Here is a 23010-nt window from a genome sequence, read left to right on the forward strand (position 1 = left end):
GTACCATTGCCTTGGGCATTCCTGGGTCTTGAGAAGTGGAGAAAACAGAAACAAAATCAATGCTGCTCCTCATCACTATGCAATGACACCTGCTGAAAGGTCAGTGTGTGTAGGCAGGATAGGCTTCAGAGGTGAACCCCCTTCCCCTCCCCCACCCAGTGGTCAGTTCAATTGTCAGCTGACACTATCCATCAGTTACACACAAAGAATGGTTACTTGTGCATTATATCAAAGAGCGGCCAAAGTTTGGAAACACACACCAGCATGATTCACCACCTGCCCACCTAAGCTGCTCACTCAGTTGGGAACATTGTGAATAGAGAATTTGAGAGAGAAATTAACTTACATAATGGGTGAAGGCATCGTAAATCAATACTTTAAATGCTATTGCCAAAATTGTGCTGCTTCCTCTTTTCTTAAAAGGAATTTTGTTTTTTGGAATGACATTTAAGCTTATTAAAAGGTGAGGGGTGGCAGTGCGGGGGAATGGAACATTCCCACTCACTGTCAACATCACACGTTCAGATTAGCTATAACACAGGTCAGATAAAGGACAAGGCACGCTAAGTTTTTTTTCCCAGAAACCTTAACACCAAACTCAAAACGCTGCAGCTATATGACATCATTATTTCCCACCACCTCGGCCTCCTCCTGAGGTCCTCACCATCACATGAAGCCAGCCTTCAGCCAATTCGACTCACTCCACTTGATATCCAGAAACTGCTGAGTATATTGGATACAGCAAAGGCTATGGGCCCCGACAACTGCAGTGCTGAAGAAAAACAGAAAATGCTGGAAATACTCAGCAGGTCAGGCAGCATCTGTGAAGAGAGAAACAGAGTTAACGTTTCAGGTCAATGACCTTTCGTCAGAACTGGACTTGTAGTGCTGAAGACTTGTGCTCCAGAATTAGCCAAGCAGGACAAATCCAACCCGGCCAATTACCACCCCATCAGTCTACTCTCAATCATCAGCAAAGTGACGGAAGGTGTCGTCAACAGTGCTATCAAGCGGCACTTACTCACTAATAACTTGCTCACCGATGATCAGTTTGGCTTCTGCCAGGACCACTCGGCTCCAGACCTCATTACAGCCTTAGTCCAAACATGGACAAAAGAGCTAAATTCCAGAGGTGAGGTGAAAGTGACTGCCCTTGACATCAAGGCAGCATTTGACCGAGCGTGGCATGAAGGAGCCCTAGTAAAACTGAAGTCAATGGGAATCAGTGAGAAAACTCTCCACTGGCTGGAGTCATACCTAACACAAAGGAAGATGGTTGTGGTTGTTGGAGATCAATCATCACAGCCCCAGGACATCGCTGCAGGAGTTCCTCAGGGCAGTGTCCGAGGCCTAACCATCTTCAGCTGCTTCATCAATGACCTTCCCTCCATCATAAGGTCAGAAGTGTGGATGTCTACAAATGATTGTGGGGTACAATAGCATAGTGGTTATGTTACTGGACTAGTAATCCAGAGGTCTGGACTAATGATCCAGGGTTATACGAGTTCAAATCCCATGACGGCAGCTGGGGAACTTAATATTCAGTTAATTAAATAAATCTGGAATAAAAATGATAACCTTGAATCTACCAGATTGCATAAAAACCCATCTGGTTCACTAATGTCCTTTAGGGAAGGAAATCTACTGTCCTTATCACTTCATGTTCAATGGCATTACCATTGTCAAAACCCCCACCATCAACATCCTGGGGGGTCACCATTGACCAGAAACATAACTAGACCAAATAAATACTGTGTCTACAAGAGCAGGTCAGAGGCTAGGTATTCTGCGGCAACTGACTCACGTCCAGACTCCCCAAAGCTCTTTCCACCATCTACAAGGCACAAATGTGATGGACTACTCTCCAATTGTTGGATGAGTGAAGCTTAACACCATCCAAGATAAAGCAGCCTGCTTGATTGGCACCCCATCCACCACCTTTAAACATTCACACTGTGGCTGCAGTGTACACCATCTACAAGATGCACTGCAGCAACTCGCCAAGGCTTCTTCGGCAGCACTTCCCAAACCTGCGGCATCCACCACCTAGATGGACGAGGGCAGCAGGCGCATGGGAACACCACCACCTCCAAGTCACACACCATCCGGACTTGGAAATATATTGCCATTCCTTCATCATCACTGGGTCAAAATCCTGGAACTCCCTAACATCACCGTGGGAGTATCTTTACCACACAGACTGCAGAGGTGGCTTACCACCAACTTCTCAAGGGCAATTAGGGATGGGCAATAAATGCTGGCCTTGCCAGCGACGCCCAGATCCCGAGAATGAATAAAAATAAACAAACCATCGATGGGGTCTCCGAGATTGAATTTGGTCCCCACCAGTTGTATACGGTGGATTCATAGCCACTGGGAAACACATCAAAACCTTCTAGACGAGTACATGGGAGAAACGGGAATAGAAAGATATGCTGAAAGGCTGAGATGAGGTAGATGGAATGGGAGGAGACTCATGTGGAGTATAAACACCAACACAGACCAGTTGGGCCAAATGGCCTATTTCTGTGCTGTATATTGTATGCAATTCTATATAGGACCCTTACTGCCAGTAAAGAAATAAGGCTTTTATACAGTCAAAGTTGGATTTAAATTCACGTTCCTGAGGTGAAAGGAAAGTGTATTCATTTACCGCACCAATCAATTCACTCTCCCAAATGCTGATTGAACACTTGGCCGGGTTCCAAAGTCAGAGATAAATAAATAGGTAGTGCGGTTAGTCTGGGGGGCTTGGTCACCATGGGCATTAGGGACAAACTGGTATAGTTCTGTCCACTCTGGCAACAACAAATCAGCAGCATTCTTACCAGTGGGTAAATAGTTTGGGCCTGCTGGTCAGTGTGACCACTGAGGAAAGCAACCTTCAAAAGGAAAATAAGAGCAGAGGAAAATCTAGGCACATAATGTTACTCTTTGAAACATCTGTTTGAAACAAGGTGCATTTCTTGGAAGTATCATATCCAATTGTCAACTTTCCCTCCTTTTTCTGGAAAGATGGATGCCCAATAAATACTTAATTTCAACATTTCTTAATGCTTCTCACTATAATTAAGTAAACCAATGCCTGTATCCTGTATTTGGAAACACCTTTACTGTTACTTCACCTGTTTTCAGCAATATATTAAATGTGTGTGTATCTATAATTATTTTAAACCTGCTATTGCCGGTCTTGACAATTTTATCCAGTCCACAGCTACAAAATACCTTTGTTTCAGAAATCTTCTGCTTAACCCCAATATTAATCCTTGCATCCCTATTTAGGCACACAGGTCTGTTGCTATTTAATCTATTTTGATTTGGCTAGAATTCATTTTGATTGTAACTTCAGTAATAGTTCATTAAATAAATCCCATTTTCTTCCGTAGATATCCCAACCATTACTGTGTTGCAAATAACCTGAACTTATTTTCAATTCCTTTAAAGTCCGTCCTTTTGAAGTCATTTTGCACATCATTGACAGCATTTATACTCCTGACAATTGCAAAATACTGCAGATGCTGGAAATCCGAAGTAACAACAGAAAATGCTGGAAAAACTCAGCAGGCCAGGCAACATCCGTGGAGAGAAAATAGAGTCAACGTTTCGGGTCAAACCCTTTGTCAAGACTGGAAAAGCACAGGAAATGCAATAGATTAAAAGGCCAGGCTGGGAGAGAACAAGAGAGAAGTGAAGAGACATTAAGAGGTATTCAAAACGAGACGAGATGGTGATAGGACTAGTGGAGACAAAAGACGGCTCCAGATTAGGTGTGAAATGCGCTGGCAGAATGGGAGACAGCTGCCATGTGGGAGAGAAAAAAAGGGGGAAGGGCACAAAACAAGGGTGTGGATAAAAAATAAGTAAAAATGTAATAGGGGCCGAGGTTATGATCTGAAATTGTTGAACTCGATATTGAGTCCGGAAGGCTGTAAAGTGCCTAATCGGAAGATGAGGTGCTGTTCCTCGAGCTTACGCTGAGCTTCCGTGGAACAATGCAAGAGCCCGAGTACAGTGAGGTCTGAGTGGGAATGGGGCGGTGAATTAAAATGACAGGCGACCGGAAGCTTGCAAAGTGGAAACACCTCCGTTCAGTCCGTAAGGATGACCCCGAGCTTCCGGTCGCCTGTCATTTTAATTCACCGCCCCATTCCCACTCAGACCTCACCGTACTCGGGCTCTTGCATTGTTCCACGGAAACCCAGCGTAAGCTCGAGGAACAGCACCTCATCTTCCAATAAGGCACTTTACAGCCTTCCGCACTCGATATCGAGTTCAACAATTTCAGATCATAACCTCGGCCCCCATTACATTTTTACTTATTTTTTATCCACATCTTTGTTTTGGCCGTTCCCCCCCCCCCTTTTTTTCTCTCCCACACGGCAGCTGTCTCCCATTCTGCCAGCGCATTTCACACCTAATCTAGAGCCGTCTTTTGTCTCCACTTGTCCTATCACCATCTCGTCTCATTTTGAATACCTCTTAATGTCTCTTCACTTCTCTTTTATTCTCTCCCAGCCTGGCCTTTTAATCTATTGCATTTCCTGTGCTTTTCCAGTCTTGACAAAGGGTTTGACCCGAAATGTTGACACTATTTTCTCTCCACGGATGTTGCCTGACCTGCTGAGTTTTTCCAGCATTTTCTGTTGTTATACTCTTGACTTTAAGCTCACCGGACCCTAGCTATTCCCATTATTTCTGCCTTATGCACCATATCTGGTTTATTACTGGAGATTAAATTCAGAATCGTCTCTGACCACATTGGCTGTTCAGCAAATGGGGCACAGAAGCAATCCTGTACCACCTCTGCAAACACATTTTTTCCTCTGCTGTTTTCTATTGATTTCCTGATTCAGCTTCACTTCCACTTCATTGTCATATAACCACAAATGTAATGCAAAAAACCAGCGACAGCAGTAGCTTCACCAACAACTGGGACACCCTTGGAGCGAAACAGGGGCATTCTTGGAGCAAAGCACAGGTTATGTTACTGGACTTGTAATCCAGAGTAACAACAGAAAATGCTGGAAAAACTCAGCAGGCCAGGCAACATCCGTGGAGAGAGAAAAAGAGTCAACGTTTCAGGTCAAAACCCTTTGTCAAGTAATCCAGATTCCTGGTCTAATGATCCAGGAGACATGAGTTCAAATCCCACCACAGTAGCTGGGGAATTTAAATTCAGTTAATTTAATAAATCAGGAATAAGGAGCTAGTGTCAGTAACAAAACTAACTAAATGGTGATCATTGAAACTACCGGATTGTCATCATAACCCGTCTGGTTCACTAATGTCTTTTAGGGAAGGAAACCTGCCGTCCTTACCCAGTCTGGCCTATATATGACTCCAGCCCCACAGCAATGTGGTTGACCCTTAATTGCCCTCTGAAATGGCCGAGCAAGTCACTCAGTTAAGGGCAATAAATGTGAGCGATGCCCACATCCTGTGAACGAATGAATAAAAAAAATCATCCAGAAATACTGTTGATTTTCACAGAAGTATGAAAACATCCTGCAGAATTCTGGATAGATGAGAAGTACGCTCACCACCCTCATGCCCAAAATTTATGACGCAAAACTAATGGATGCACTTTGACTGCACCTGTTGCTTATGGAAATTTGATTTGTGAGTAAAAGACATTCACAGGGCAATGCTCACCAATGACCAGCTCCAGAAGGTACAATGTGCTAGTTTGCTTTCCTGAAAGGTCAACCAGTCAGTTAAGAGCCTGCTTTTAATAAATGCAACATCATGCGTTAGGGTGTAATGTTTACCAGGCAAAATAATAAAGCACTTAGAAAGTGGTCACTTTAAAATTGATTTTGCAAATGCAGTAAGTGCACACATGACGGATGGTACAGATATCTGATGCAGTCCTTTTGTAGATTTCAACTCCATTTAAGAAAATGTTATTGAAAGGATAATTTTAAACTCCAGCTGCTGATTATTTTTGGATACGTTACAGGCTCCAAGCAGCCTGGAGTGCCACATGTCTATTACAAATTCACTATTTCAGCACAAGATACCATCAACTTAACATCAGTTTCCCATTAAAGTGGTTAATTTCGACCTCATGATACTCAAAAAACTTCCAACGCAAAACCCACTAACCTACTATTGCCAAATGCAAGGCTTTCTTTTTTTCCCCCTAATGCCCCTCATGCTGTCACAACCCCATTGACGGTGATTGTTTTTAAAGTGTATAGCTGGGCCACTACACTGGAACTACTCTAGTAAACGAGTGACAAATATAATCAACATCATGTACAGTTACTACTCGGTGCTCACACATTATTAAACATGATTTGAGATTGATGCAGCTTATGGTGCACATCATTTACTGCTGCTTGTAAAGACTTGCATTTATATAGCGCCTTTCACAACCACCGGACGTCTCACAGCGCTTTACAGCCAATGAAGTACTTTTGCAGTGTAGTCACTGTTGTAATGTGGGAATCGCGGCAGCCAATTTGCGCACAGCAAGCTCCCACAAACAGCAATGTGATAATGACCAGATAATTACTGTTTTTGTTACGTGGATTGAGGGATATTGGCCAGGACACCGGGGATAACTCCCCATCTCTTCTTTGAAATAGTGCCATGGGATCTTTTGCGTCCACCTGAGAGAGCAGACAGGGCCTCGGTTTAACGTCTCATCCGAAAAACGGCACGTCCGACAGTGCAGCACTCCCTCAGCACTGCACTAAAGTGTCAGCCTAGCTATATGTGCTCAAGTCGCTGGAGTGGGACTCGAACCCACAACCTTCTGACTCAAGAGGCGAGAGTGCTACCCACTGAGCCACTGGCTGACACTTATACATAAAAAGTGAAACCACTTGCATTTATAGAATGCCCTTAATGCAGATAAAACAACCCACAGTACTTTGTTGAGGCGGCGAAGGAGCTTCTGGAATTTTTTGAGGATGTAACTGGTAAAATAGATAAGGGAGAACCAGTGGATGTGGTGTATTTGGACTTTCAGAAGGCTTTCGATAAGGTCCCGCATAAGAGATTAGCGTGTAAAGTTAAGGCACATGGGATTGGGGGCAAGGTATTGACTTGGATAGAGAACTGGTTGGCAGACAGAAAGCAAAGAGTTGGAATAAACGGGTCTTTTTCCGAGTGGCAGGCAGTGACTAGTGGGGTACCGCAGGGATCGGTCCTTGGACCCCAGCTATTCACAACATATATTAATGATCTAGACAAGGGAACTAGATGTAATATCTCCAAATTTGCAGACGACACAAAGCTGGGTGGGCGTGTGTGCTGTGAGGATGCCGAGAAACTCCAGGATGATTTGGACAGGTTGGGTGATTGGGCAGAAGCATGGCAGATGCAATAGAACGTGGATAAATGTGAGGTTATCCACTTTGGTAGCAAAAACAGATAGGCAGATTATCTGAATGGCAATAGATTGGGAGAAGGGGAAGTGCAACGAGACCTGGGTCTCCTTGTGCACCAGTCGCTGAAGGTAAGCATGCAGGTGCAGCAGGCGGTTAAGAAGGCAAATGGTATATTGGCCTTCGTAGCGAGAGGGTTTGAGTACAGGAACAAGGATGTCTTGCTGCAGTTGTACAGGGCCTTGGTGAGACCACATTTTGAGTATTGCATGCAGTTTTGGTCGCCTTATCTGAGGAAGGATGTTCTTGCCATGGAAGGAGTTCAGCGAAGATTCACCAGGCTGATACCTGGGATGGCAGGATGATGTATGAGGAGAGATTGGATCGATTGGGCTTGTACTCGCTGGAGTTTAGATGAGAGGGGATCTCATCGAAACTTATAAAATTCTAACAGGACTAGGCAGACTAGATGCTGGAAGGATGTTCCCGATGGTCGGGGAGTCCAGAACCAGGGGTCACAGTCTAAGGATAAGGGGTAGGCCATTTAGGACAGAAATGAGAAGGAATTTCTTCACCCAGAGAGTGGTGAACCTGTGGAATTCTCTACCACAGAAGGCAGTAGAGGCCAATTCATTAAATATATTCAAGAAGGAGTTGGATATATTTCTCAAGGCTAAAGGGATCAAGGGGTATGGGGAGAAAGCAGGGACCGGGTACTGAATTTGGATGATCAGCCATGATCGCATTGAATGGCGGAGCAGGCTCGAGGGGCTGAATGGCCTACTCCTGCTCCTATCTTCTATGTTTCTATGTAGATGTTGGGCCTTTGTAGGAGAATATGGAAAGGTGACCTAAAGCTTGATTGAAGAATGATTCAGAGGGCTTTCAAAGGCAGGGATGGAGGGAGAGAAAGGTCCAGAGAGGAGGGCAGAGATGGCTGAAAGTTCTTCCACCAATTGTAGAGCAGAGGGAGAGGGGCAGAAACCGTAAAGCCTGGGCCAGTGGCTCATTTACAAATTACAAAAAAATTGCAAATATTGGCATACATTAAAAATGCAGCTAACAATAGCCAACAAAAGCTTCAAATATTATCAAATGTAAATTCTAGAGTTCTTTAGCATGTGTGCCCCCCTAAAGTCAGTGTCACAGGGCAGCTCCTTTTATTGTCAGTTTCTGTTCTGATTCCACAGCTGCAGATAAAAGTAAATCAAATTGGTGCCAGAAACTGCATACAGCACCTCTGGATGTTTTGAAAACATATGCAATAAAAAGTTAAAAGCACAAAACATTTTCATATATTTTAATGTTTTGCCAGATACATGTCTGGAATAAAATTATAAACACAGTTTTGGCAGCTAACGTTTCTCAAAACTAGACAAAAAAAAGTCTAAGAAAATTTATGACACAAAAGTAACAACTGGAGAAGCACAAGGTAATTGCACAAACATTTTTAGGGCGACACTAAAATCTGAGATAAAGACGAGCGCCAAAGGTTGAGAAATAAATGAGCATTTATTTGGATGTTGTTCCCCTCTGCTACCATTAGTTACCAAACGGTCCTCCTCATTCTGCATTTGGTGTGTGTCAAGACTACGGCGGTGGTGCTGCCTTCAATAAATTTTATTGTAACCAATAACTGATGTGACTAAGGAATGAACTTGACAAATACCACAGAGATTGAGGCAGGCAAGACTGCCACATCATTCCATTTGAGGAGATTGCTTTGAAAGCGCATAAATAGGAAACAAAAAAATCAAATGCTGACTGTGCAATGGAACAGGACATTGGTAGTTCTGTACTTTCGGAGCAAGGGGTGCAATACCTCCTGCTTAAATTAAAAAAAAAAAATTCACATCCAACTTTCTCACAAGGTAATTAGCGAGATGAATTTCACTCCCACAATGCGGTCTTGATGTTAGTTAGCTTCAACAACATTTGCACAGACTTGTGGCGGATCCGTCAGTCCAGGCCATTGGCTGAGATAAGCAGGCCTCTTGCCGCCTCGCTTGGGTGAGGAATGTTGCGTGACACACAAGTGTTGGGGAAGAAAATAAAATTATTTTAAATAAAATCCCATGGTGCATACATTTTAATTAAAAGCAGTTTGGCAATTAAACTCTCAAAAGAGAGCGAGGGATTGGAGAAGGGGGCTAGGGAATGGCAGTGGTCACGAATATGTAAAAAAATAAAATTCAATGGCTGGATCGAAAGAGGAGGTTAGCTGATTAACTTGCTTTAGTAGAAAATTCTGAATGAATGTCAAGCCCTTCATTTCACCAAAATTTGGCTGCAATGAGCACTTGCCACTATTAAATCATGTACTTTTGTGCTTATCCCAAACATGCAACACACATCATTCAATATCCCAATCCGAGTTACATGCCTTCAAAGAATGGATGCTTCAAAGCCCTTTCCGCAGATATCCTAGTCACTGGGTTCAAATCTAAAAGCTTGTCTAGAAGGTCATATGCTAGATCTGGGACTCTATTCCAACCCTTCCTATCAGGCGATCTAGCTGTGCTTTTGAAATCAGAGTCCCATTGAATATCGTGCTTGACCTTTCTTGGCTGGCTGTGAAGCTCTTGTTTGTGTGTCAAGGAATCAATCTTTTCCTTCTTTTCATCACCCTTTATATCTGGACCTGGCATACTGCCAGTGATACGTGAACACGCCACTGGCTCACTCTTTTGGTTTGATTTTCTTTTATTTAAGCAGTCTGTTCCTCGCAGTCTTTCGCACAGAGTCCTCGAATCCAATTTTGGACATTCCTTGCTGCATGAAACAGCTTTACCTAGAATACAGAAATGAAATGGCCTGAATTTACTCTCATCTTTTACATATATAGACAGCATATATTGTACACAATGAAAATGTAAAAACAAATGGATTTTGCAACACTAATAAAAACATTTGGATTAAAATGTAATTTGTGCTTTAAGGTGAGGCCTGGCAGCGCTGGAAATATTAATTACTATCCTGATGTGTGGTTTTCATTCTCTGTAAGAAGTTCAACCACCAGATATAAATAGACTACTGCTGCCAATCTATGGCAGGTTGGGGAAGGGAACATTACTTACAGATATGGTAGCCTCAATTTTACACTTGGGTAAACCCAAATCAGTAAATGGGGTGGAGATCCCTCACACTAGATCTCCGCCCACTATTGCACACATTGTGGCGGTACCACCGGGTGTCCCTTACTTATAATACATAATTCCCTTTAACTTAACTATGTATGTATATAACTTACCTGTTTGGGCCGTTGCCCCTTTAAGACGCGACCTAACGCAATGACGTCACGTCGCGCATGACGTGACTCACCCAGATGCGAGCCGGCCCAGCTCGGCCTTCCACTCCCGCGACGGCCATCGGCACAGCTTGGCCTCCCGCTCCTGCGGTGGCCGCCGGCCCGGTTCGGCCTCCCGCTCCCGCGACTTCAGCCGCAACGGCCAGCTACAGTGCCGGGTAGACGTTCCGACGCGGGTCACGTGACTGCCCAAGCACGGGAAAACGCGCTGACGTCACGACACGGTCACGTAACCACACAAGCGCGGGAAAACGCGGCCGAGCGTGATGACGTCATCACGCAATCCACAGGACTGCGGACTCAGTCCTCGTGGCGTCCCCGCTGGGTTATGACCTACCTACTGGCTCTCCTGCATCCATCTATATTGTCACTGTATTTCATCTGTTTCCTGCATTAAAGAACTTCTTGATTGTTCTCCTGAAGTCGAACTCAATTATTTAGTAGGCATTCGTCCAATACCTACTTAGGTGAACCCGAATACCTACAACATCCTATTTTTCACCATCATATCTGGTGGCCACAGCAAGCTCGGACTTATTTTTAAGCAGTTCCATGCAAGTGAGGCAAGAAGGTTGTCATGTACCCGATCATGTACAATCGTACCTTTTGTCTCTCAATCACTCCTGCCTCCCACCCTATCACAGACCTTCCCTTTTGTTCTTTCCTCCCCGCCCACCCTTTCCCTGCCCGTGCACTGGCTTAAAATCTGTAACTTTTTCCAGTTCTAACGAAAGGTCATCGACCTGAAATGTTAACTTTGTTTCTCTCTCCACAGATGCTGCCTGACCGGCTGAGTATTTCCAGCATTTTCTGTTTTTATTTCAGATTTCCAGCATCTGCAGTATTTTGCTTTTGTATGCACCCTACTTTGTTATTTTTGACCTAATTTGCTTTATTTCCTGTTCATGCCTGGATGAAACAGGTGTCCAGGATTGCTAGGGCTGCCAATTTCCCCCTTCACACAGGACAATGGGTTTCCCGTTGAGAATTCCCCATTATCCTTGCTTTTGGGAAGAACAGGAAGGCAAGGATGTAACAAGTGTTCTGTACCCTTGGGCAGAAGATTAGTGCATACAGAGACTCCCAGTGCCAAAGGAAGTAGGCCCATTGGTATAAATCAGATATGTGAATGCCTGATTAAGCATAATATTGGATGCATCGTCAGAAGCACCCCAACACCTTCAGTGGCCCTACATGCAAGGTGACATGCCAGGGTGATCAACAGCTTGTATACTCTGGTTGGTCACAACAGTAAAGGTGCCACAAAATATCTGTAAACACTTGGCACACATAATTGGCAAAGATCGCGAGGAACGGTCCTTAGCATCTGTCAACAGACAGGGAAACGGAACCATGCCATCGTCTGCAAGGGCACCTGCAGCTACCATACAGCACAGGGCTGGCACATCCAGTGACAGTGTGTTAAGCTGCAGCCTGAAATTTGGATCCACTTTCTTGCAGGCATGCTACAATGCTGACTTATTGGGATGGTGATGTTGAGTGGCACAGAGAACAACTTCCCTAGTACAGGAAACTCTCGTTTAAACGGCACCTAAATATCCGGAATTCTCTAATAACCGGCAAAATTCTCACTCCGAAAACTACAGTATACAGTCGTTTATAAGTTTTGTTTTACTGTTAAGTAATTAAAGAGTTATGGATTACCCTCAACTGGCAGTACTGTACTTAATCAAGCATCTTCCACCATCCCTTTAACACAACATTCTGTGGGTGAGTACCCAATTATACTGCACGTTTCTTGATTTTTTTATTTTTGTTTGTTAAAAATAGCCTTGGTAGATATACCTCTCCATTATCCGGAATTTTTAATCAACCGGCACCATCCCGGTCCCGTCGGTGCCGGATACGAAAGAGTTTCCTGTAACTACCTCATGGAGCACAACCAGAAGACCGGGGTGTGTGTTGGGTGGGGCTGCTGTCACTTTTCTGCAGATGTATGCACGCACCTTGGGTTTCCCTCACCTTCATTTCTCCTGCCACTTCTTAATTCCTTACCCTTTCAGGTTTGGCCAAGGCTGCCAATAGGTTGAGATGCTTTTTGAGTCTTTCCAAAGGCTTTCAGATTTTTTTTGCCACATTATTGTTACATTTCCCTTTAATTGTCCCCATCCCTTTAAATTTCACATGCATCCAAGTTCCTCTCCCACCACTACTACTGTGCTGACGGCACACCTCCAAATCTGTACCTGAAGCAAAGCATAATTGGGTGCAAGTAGCACACTTCCACTTGTGTCAGCAAAAGAAGGTTTCTAACCATCGGGGCATGAACTGCAGCACCCATAACAGAAATCTAGGGTGGTCCCTAAGAAAATCATGCCAAGCAGTCGAGTGATCTTCCCCAACCCTTCTATATTTAAAGCCTTTTTCTGGCAGTCTCGGTACTGGGAAACATCAAAAGCATTAAAATTTCCAACATTAAAACAGCAAAAGAGCTCTAAGCCACGGCGGGTCAGAAATGAAGAATGTTCAACACGATGTTCAACATAAATACGAGCATACCAATAGTAGGGGAGTATACCATATTACGAAAATTAATGGTAGGATTCTGAAGACTTGCGTCTTCAGACCAGCCTAGAGCACAGCGAGGGTAAAATGGTGAATCAAAGGATGCATACTATTCCAGGTCACTGTCTGCAGATGGCCTCAGAGATTCTTCTGCATGTTGCACTTATAAGCAGACTCCATGCTAAGTTGATGCTAAATTTGTTTGCTCAGAACCCTATCGAACAAAAGACGACCCTTCCCAAACGGCTTTCATAAACCATGTGCTCCCCTACAGTTCATCTTCACAGAATCACAGAAACCCCACAGTGCAGATAGAGGCCATTTCGGCCCATCGAGCCTGCACCGACACATATCCCACCCGATCCCCGTAACCCCTACACATATCCCACCCTATCCCCGTAACCCCACATATTTTAATCTCCCTAACACTAAGGGTCAATTTATCATAGCCAATCAACCTAACCCGCACATCTTTGGACTGTGGGAGGAAACCGGAGCACCCAGAGAAAACCCACGCAAACACGGGGAGAATGTGCAAACTCCACACAGACAGTCACCCGAGGCCGGATTCGAACCCGGGTCCCTGGCGCTGTGAGGCAACAGGGCTAACCACTATGCCACCGTGCTGCCCCTGCCCCATCTTGCCAAAAGGTACGTGACAGCCAAAAATAGCATTGTGGGAGTCGACTAATTTGGAGTCCTGGTCTAGCAACATAAACTGATGAATTAAAATGGTGACCATGTAGTCTTTCAGGGTAAAGGAATTCTTGGAATCCAGCACAAATGCCTGTTGAACATCTGGTCCCTCTATGCCGGCCCTTTCAAGAGCCATGACATTACTCAAGAATCTCTGGTGATCAATAATTCCAGATGAGAATTCATCTGGGTCACGAGGCTCCTCCCTATAAAAGATTCTGATGTTTCTCCTGACATTGCCTCATTTTGTGCCATTACTAGGAGGTTAGCTGATAAGCAGTTTGCATGGAGGCCAAAAAGTGACTCCTATTCTGCTTGGTGACACAGCAGACCACAGTTGAGTTATCAGTACATACGTTCACAGCAAGGCTTAAGTTCAAGCACATAGCTCTTGTGTCAAGGCTACTGCTGCATATTTTATTATTTGTCCATTTCTCACCAACATAGAGTACTCCTGGATCAGGTATAACACAGTAATATGCAGAATAAAGATCTCTTGACTCTGCCCCAACAATACATCTTAATCCTAGCCACAGAAAGGCACCTTCTCTCAAGTGGAGTAACTTTTTTTCCATTTTCACACCAGTGATCCATGAAGTCTCTCTGAACAAGGTTGGCAGTTTATTCCTGAATTATGGACAGATTTGTACTTTTTACATAGAAATTACAGCACAGAAACAGGCCAACTGGTCTGTGCCAGTGTTTATGCTCCACATGAGCCTCCTCCCACCCTGCTTCATCTAATTCTATCAGTATAATCTTCTATTCCTTTCTCTTAACTAGCTGCCCCTTAAATGCATCCATGCTGTTCGCCTCAAATACTCCATATGGTCGCACATTCCACATTCTAACCCCTCTGTGGGTGAAGAAGTTTCTCTTGAATTCCTTATTGGATTTATTTGTGACTATCTTATATTTATGTCCTTTAGTTTTGGACTTTCTCACAAGTGGAAACATCTTCTCTACATCTACCCTATCAAACCCCTTCAGTATTTTACAGACCTCCATCAGGTCACCCCTTAGGCTTTCTCTTATCTAGAGAAGAGAGCTCCAGCCTGTTGAATCTTTACTGATAGTTAGAACCTCTCAGAGGGATTGGAGAAGGTGTAAAAAGATTTACAAGGATTATACCAGAACTAGCATTTTTGTAATATAGAGACAATAACTGTGCACAGTAAAGTGTGGACTAACCAAAGTTCTATACAAGTTTAACATAACCACTCTGCTTTTCAATTTTATTCCTCTTCTGCAAGCTTCAGCCCAATAGGGACTGCATCACATTATCTGAAAGCCCTTTCGCTCAGGCCCATTACATCTGGCAATGAAAAAGCCCATAGGCAATGGACTTTGTGCACTGGCAGTGCCTTAGAATTGTATAATTAACAAAACATGTCGAAGTACCCACTAGGAACTGTGTCAAACTGCGCAAGTCATTTCAGATAGGAGGATTACATCTGGCAATGAGAAAGCCCATCGGTATGGACTTGAAAAGGGAGTGTGCTAGTGCTAACTCAATGACCAACCACTCCTTGGAACTTTTTAAATAAACAAAACATGTCTGTCTGCAACAAAACCTAATTAAACGCAGTAACAACACTGCTGAAACTGCAGTAAAAAAATTCAGTACAAACATTTTCAAAATAAAGGTATATTTAGCATATTGCATGAAAGGAAACAACATTAACTTGGATCATTTGTCCGATACACTTAAAGTGATTCAAGTTTGGAACAAATATGGTCATTGAGAACTCTTAAAATATAAAAGGTCACATACTGACATTCCCTTCAAATGAACTCTGAAAAAGGAGCAACACATTTTTTTATGTTCTAAAACACAACATATTTTTCAGTTTTCCTGCCAATTATGTAGCATCTCACACAGACAACTACCTCCTGCATCTTTAAGTATGAAGACTTTTGGCTACACGAGAAACATGTCTGGTTAGTTACACTGTTAAATGCTGTGAAGCAGAGCTTCTTGTAGTCAAACTTTCCAGTCTAGGACTCGCTTATCAAATTCTGCATATCCATATTAAACCTTTCAGAACTGCCAAATAAATTCCAGAAAAGAGTCCAATTTAGGCTTTTGCATTCACGGTGACTTCAATTACTTAACATTTCTTTTTTATATATTGCCTGTTATTTATTTTCCCAATTAGGTAGCTCGCTCTTTTTTTCCCCAGGTTATTTTCTTCACTCTTCAGGTCTTCCACCATCTCGGCTGCCTTTGATTGAGCTGCTGGAAGATGTGAAGCATGGCCTATGGCAAGTCTCTCTTTTCCTTTGTGTTTCAGGGAAGCTCCTTCCTCCAGTCAGCCAGTCCCAATAGAAACACAGCAGGAATCTGTCCCTCAGTGGTGCAGTACAAATATATCACACTATTTGTGATGCTGTGTGAAGCTTCAACATGCTGTGCCCACTGTATTCCTAATTTTTGTTGGTAGAGTATTAATTCTATTTTCCCTCTCCCCAATCTTTCTTGAAAATGATGACGCATGCAGGGGTAGAGTTTCATAAGCACTGGCAGTATTTCAGAACCTCAGCCAAGAAGCCACTTCTTGTACATAAGCCTAGACAGCAATGTCGGGAAGCTTTTCAAACATTGCGGCATCAAGGCAAAGCTTGATCCTGTCCTTGCATGACATCCACAGGTTCGACAGCAATCAGCTATGTGAACCTCACTGGCTCTCCCTCTCAAGTCAAGAGTGTATTGCAATCAACTGTAACTTCCTCAAAGCCATCCTGGCATAGATTGGCTAACTCAGCATAGGCCAGGGATTCAAATCTGGAACCTGCCTATATTACATAAGAATTTGCAGCATTCGGCCGGTGTTTATGCTCCACACCAGCCTCCTCCCGCTCTATTTACTTCATCTCACCCTATCAACGTATCCTTTTATTCCTTTTTTCCTTGTGTACTTATCTAGCTTCCCCTTAAATTCATCTATGCTATAAATAACTGTATATGATTCAGTACCATATTGCACAGAACATTTACTCATTGCTGAATCATTGGGGCCTCTGGATATTTTATTATTTTAACATTTTATTTTCAGTTCTTTATTTTACTCCATACTAGTTTCACCTTATCTTTTTCCCCCAAATTCTTTCATTTCTAATCTTTGTATCTTTTATGAGTGCTTGCTTTTTCTGTTCATAAAAAAAATTGTTTTCTCCCCACCCCAATGTTTAATTAACCAACCCTGCTTTCTCCCATTTTCTCCATATTGCGATTTCAATTCTCCTTTCTTTCCCCCTAATTCTTTTCCTTTACTTGGTTAGTCCACATTTTTGCAGCTTTCTCTTCATTTAACATCCCTATAATAGTATGCAGTTCCCACATTCAGCATATAGGATTATTCTCTGGTATCACCCCAGAAAAACAAGTCTCTATCAGTCTATATACCAGGAATCAGATTAACACTGGCTACTTCTAGTAGTCAACTTGCCTTGTCAAAAATGCTTTTTGCTTGTACATTATACTGACCAATCTATGTAATCAATTCCATTTGTAAAACAATGTATATAACTTGAAAATGCAATGTGGAGGACTGGAAGGCACATGTATGTATTGTGACTCGTATCGATAATTTTAAGTTACCTTGATAGCGAAGTTTTGCATTGATCCAGTTTAAGTAATATGGAGAGAATACTGTTCAGTGTACATACTGGAAGATATTCAAAGAACTTTTAAAAAACATCTGTGGCAGGTGCAAGTATGCCTGAATACTGCCTTTGACAAAGCAGTCTCATGAAATTATTGAGCATTAAAAAAAATATTGCCGGTCTTGATAAACTTGAAAGATTATTGGTAACAGACAAAACATATTTATTGATCCATACCAAATGATTTAGCAGCCTGGATGGTTTCCTTCGATCCACGAATAGTCATGATCTGTGCCAATGCAGTTAAATCATCGCTGGCTTTGAAAAATGGGTATCGGGCACTCAACAAGGAAAGGAAGACGACACCAGCAGACCACATGTCAATAGCTGTGAAGCAAAGCACATTTTGGGTCTTCGCTTAAAAGACAAAGCTAAAAGCATCTCATTTCTCACATCCATCCAAATATAGACATTATATGTATTTTAAAATTGTTACAACAGATTGCATGGAAGAGTTCACTATTTTCTACAAAATTTAAAAAGTTCTGTCTTCTGAAGAACAGCTTTTATGTGGCTGAATTTTACATTTCCATGAGCCCAACATAAAACAGCATATTTCTGTAATATGCTGAGCATTAACACGCACGTAATTTTTAACAGATTCCGTATCCCACATAATGAACACTGATGTTGAATCTTACATAAAAATCTGTCTCTCATTTTATGTCTAAAGATAAAACAACCAACTTGTTTAATTGACTCTTATTTGCAAATATATTTTACGTAGCTTTGAAAGGAAAACATGAAGTTGTACAGCTGAATCAGACTTTAACCAACAGAATGGGTGTTTGATTTGATTGGTTTACATTTATATCCATTTCTACCCATCAGCGATTTTCCTATAGACCAAGCACTCTGCCTCAGATGGAAGAATGGGTGCTCATGGTCTGTAGACACAGCACTGGCCAGCTGTACCACCAAAAATATATATACTTAATATAATGCAGCCAGAAAAAATGACCTACTGTTAGCAACCTCCTCTATTAACGGGTTAGTTCTGACATAGCACAGATAACACTGAACATATTGCTTTAAAAAAAGTGCACAGCAAAACAGTAAACAGAACATATTAGCTGAAAAACAGGAAATGAATTTCAGGACTCAAAAAATTAATCCCATATGAACTTGAAGCTAAATTTAAAATGTTCCTAGTTCAAAATATTAGGCTCCTTTGGATAAATTTGCAAAGTGTCACATGGAAAAATGCTTACAAACAGAAAATACCTGGCATAATGATTAATTGGTGGTTATTTCAAAAAACAAGTTATGTGTATAACATGGCATAAATTGATCTACATACATTCCTTAGTGTGAGATTTCCTGTATGGGACTTCACCATTACTGGTGTGTATTTGATAGAAACATAGAAGATAGGAGCAGGAGTAGGCCATTCGGCCCCTCGAGCCTGTTCCGCCATTTAATGAGATCATGGCTGATCATCCAAATTCAGTACCCTGTCCCTGCTATAGAAACATAGAAGATAGGAGCAGGAGTAGTTGATCTGGCCAACATGCATATTATCTAATAAAAAATGCTTTTACAAAAGTTATGATTGCCTGTCTCACATCAGTACAATGTGACGGGAAAATTACTTTGTTTAAAATTGTATTTGTTTTATTAGAAGATACTATAAAACATACACTTTTTGATAGGTTTGTTGTCTCTTGCTATATAGTGATTTAATTTGGTTACCTCTTAAAATTTTAGGAATTAGCCCTAATACCTGTTAAATTAATACAAAAATAAAACCCTGTGAATGCAAATAGTTGAAGGATTAAAACACATCCCTGATTTTATTGTAATTTGCTTTTTTAATTTAAGCTTCCCCCAGCAGTATACATTAGCCCTGTGTGAGTCAGCAAGTAGATGAGCTGTTGGCAGTCCACTGTTGCAGGCAGCCCGAGGTGACTCACCGCCTATTTTCCCCTCCTGTGTAAAAGTGCTCAACTCTGATTAGCTGCCCATCTCTGGCACCGCGGGCAAGATTGTTTTAAAGAAAAGAAATGCGAAGCATCATCGTTCTCCTCCACAGCACAGTACACTGGAATACCAATCCACCTTTCTGATGTTCTATCTTATACGTGGCAATTTAGGAGACTACTAAACAAGGCTATCGCGAATCTGGGGGTTTCATTAGGAAAATGTAGCAAGAGAATTTAGTCATTTATTTTAACACAGATGGCTCCTTTGTACAGAGAGGGTCAAGTTCATGAAATTCAAGATCCAGATTTCAGGAAAGGCTAGGAATGTCTCCCAGTCAGTTCTGATGTGAACTTGAGTGCCAGCAATTACACCCAGAAACAGAGGATGCTGATTCTTGTTTAGCTCAACACCTGGCCAAAGTCACAACTCCCAATACGTCATCCAAATTGGTCTATTTGAGTTAGGTCTCTGGCACGTTGGGTCTCCACAGTTGCTTTATGACTTGCACACAAGTAAATGTTTCCTCTCAAGATGTAGAAAGTTTTTTTTTGAAGAAAGCTTTAAGGGAAAGGGTAATTTCAAACAAATATCCCCCCCGGCCCGGCCCCGTCACCACATTACCCAAGTTTTGGTTTCCATTTTATAGGCCAAAATAAAAACTTGTTTTAACCCTTCCATACCTGACGTCTGATGTGGGCACTTCATTAGGACTTCTGGTGCTCTGAATCCTGGAGTACCTGCTCTTGGGGCAACTTGCTGACGTCTACCGATAAAGAGGTTATCTTATTACATGTAAATGACCACTTATGAAACAAGCAAATAAGATATTATTTCCAATCATTTCAGTTCAAAATACAAATCAAGTAGGTGGTTATAAAACTCAGATTGTTGTTTAAACTTGAGTTTTTCTTGTACTACTTTAGTCGGACTGCCTTGCTCGCACTCGCATTTTCTTTAGTGCCACTAATTCTTGGTTTAGCAGACCTGCCTTTTCACTTGTTAATCTTAATGGTGTCCTGGACCACTGACAACAGCCTTTCACCTTGATTTCTTAAGTATAATAGAAAATGCAAGGGATAAAGTCCCAGATGACACTGCAAAAGGTCCACAGGTGTATGAAGCTTTGATACAGATCGCCTGTGCAAATGTTATGAATGGATATAGAGATGCAGCAGCACATGTGGGCCTTTGAGGTGCTGCTTCAGTCATAATCTTGCAGAGGACGGATTGCACAGCTGTCTGCCAACGCCATATCCACCCAGTAAAGGAATACCGTAGACAGGCTATAGAGAGAATCTCTCTCTTGTTGCTGGACTCAGTAGTCCTAAACCGTACAAACCAGCAGAATTGAACTATTTACAACACGGGATAGATATGGCCACGCTATCTTTCATGTAGAGAATAATTTCTGAACAATTAAATTGATGTCACAAGTAAACCAATTCAATCTGATGCCAAAACACTGACAAAATGAGAGTTTATGGTGATTGAAATACTCAATCACTATGGCTTTAATGAATTCTGAAGATAGGTATTATGAACACTGATTTACAAACACTGAGATCTGACTTTTATCCCTTAATCTGGGAGTTAACGTTTTAGGTCGAAAACAAAAGGTCTTTGACCTGAAACGTTTTAACTCTGTTTCTCTCTCCATGGATGCTGCCTGGCCTGCTGAGTTTTTCCAGCGTTTTCTGTTGTTATTTCAGATTGCCAGCCTCCGCAGTATTTTGCTATTATCTTTATTTTGGGAACTGGCGCACCTATCCTATTGGGGCTGGTAGATTTTCTATGATCAAGCTTTTGAAAGAAATGGTGAACTTTTTTGCGCCTGATCTTGATTTAGATGATTGAGTTGCTACAATTTAACGGGATACTTGGAACCTGATTTTGGATTTCAGATGACATTTCAGTAAATATGGTGTTCAACTGTAATGTCTTATCTACGGCATGGCCCATGACTGGTCTGGTATGTGGCTTACCTATCTGAAACTACTCTACAAAAATGTTCAAGGAGAGGCTGCGGACCGGAGAGGCAGGAAGAGTGGAGCTTGAGGATATAAAGAGCGCGGCAGAGTAAGGCCCGAGAGCGGAGACAGCGAGAGTGGAGCCTGAGGATATAAAGAGTGCGGCAGAGCGAGGCCCGAGAGCGGAGGCAGCGGACCGGAGAGGGAGCGAGAGTGGAGCCTGAGGATATAAAGAGTGCGGTAGAGTGAGGCCCGAGAGCGGAGGCAGCGGACCTGAGAGGGAGCGAGAGCGGAGCCTGAGGATATAAAGAGCGCAGCAGAGTGAGGCCCGAGAGCGGAGGCAGCGGACCTGAGAGGGAGCGAGAGTGGAGCCTGAGGATATAAAGAGTGCGGCAGAGCGAGGCCCGAGAGTGGAGGCAGCGGACCTGAGAGGGAGCGAGAGCGGATCCTGAGGATATAAAGAGTGCGGCAGAGCGAGGCCCGAGAGCGGAGGCAGTGGACCGGAGAGGGAGCGAGAGTGGAGCCTGAGGATATAAAGAGTGCGGCAGAGCAAGGCCCGAGAGCGGAGGCAGCGGACCTGAGAGGGAGCGAGAGTGGAGCCTGAGGATATAAAGAGCACGGCAGAGCGAGGCCCGAGAGCGGAGGCAGCGGACCTGAGAGGGAGCGAGAGTGGAGCCTGAGGATATAAAGAGTGCGGCAGAGCGAGGCCCGAGAGCGGAGGCAGCGGACCTGAGAGGGAGCCAGAGTGGAGCCTGAGGATATAAAGAGTGCGGCAGAGCGAGGCCCGAGAGCGGAGGCAGCGGACCCGAGAGGGAGCGAGAGTGGAGCCTGAGGATATAAAGAGCACGGCAGAGCGAGGCCCGAGAGCGGAGGCAGCGGACCTGAGAGGGAGCGAGAGCGGAGCCTGAGGATATAAAGAGCACGGCAGAGCGAGGCCCGAGAGCGGAGGCAGTGGACCCGAGAGGGAGCGAGAGTGGAGCCTGAGGATATAAAGAGTGCGGCAGAGGGAGCGAGAGCGGAGGCAGCGGACCTGAGAGGGAGCAAGAGTGGAGCCTGAGGATATAAAGAGTGCGGCAGAGGGAGCGAGAGCGGAGGCAGCGGACCCGAGAGGGAGCAAGAGTGGAGCCTGAGGAGATAAAGAGTGCGGCAGAGTGACGCCCGAGAGCGGAGGCAGCGGACCTGAGAGGGAGCGAAAGCGGAGCCTGAGGATATAAATAGTGCGGCAGAGCGAGGCCCGAGAGCGGAGGTAGCGGACCTGAGAGGGAGCGAGAGTGGAGCCTGAGGATATAAAGAGTGCGGCAGAGCGAGGCCCGAGAGCGGAGGCAGCGGACCTGACAACAAAAACAAGGAGTGATGTCACAGGAAAGCAGGGAAGTGATTGGTTGGTCAGTATTTCTCTCTTTATCTTGGGCATTGGTTTAAATTAAGAGCTGGGATTAAAAACTACATGTTCAAAAAGAGGGAGCTGATTGGTGAGTATCTGGTAAGTGTTTTTACTTGGCTTTCTTAAAGTTTGTAAGTTTATTCCAGCTAGGTTAGTAAATAGTCTGATAATTAGAGGTATGGCAGGGCAGCTCACACCCATGGAATG

General features: G+C 43.4%; 1 protein-coding gene across 16 annotated transcripts in view; it reads right to left on the reverse strand.

Annotated features, from left to right (window-relative positions):
* Positions 1–8620: 8620 nt before the first annotated feature.
* cdc7 (cell division cycle 7 homolog (S. cerevisiae)) overlaps positions 8621–23010 on the reverse strand; it is a 63661-nt gene continuing 49271 nt past the window's right edge. For all 16 annotated transcript variants that reach the window (XM_085983366.1, XM_085983367.1, XM_085983368.1 and 13 more), the window contains 3 exons: positions 20133–20215; positions 17707–17856; positions 8621–10125 (listed from right to left, as the gene is read on the reverse strand). In XM_085983366.1, coding sequence (XP_085839492.1) covers positions 9710–10125; positions 17707–17856; positions 20133–20215 — 649 coding nt within the window. In that variant the 3' untranslated portion in view covers positions 8621–9709. The remainder of the gene's footprint in view (positions 10126–17706; positions 17857–20132; positions 20216–23010) is intronic.

Source organism: Somniosus microcephalus, chromosome 3, assembly GCF_052327205.1.
Source record: "Somniosus microcephalus isolate GS21.2 chromosome 3, FLI_Smic_1.0, whole genome shotgun sequence".
NCBI lineage: Eukaryota > Metazoa > Chordata > Chondrichthyes > Squaliformes > Somniosidae > Somniosus > Somniosus microcephalus.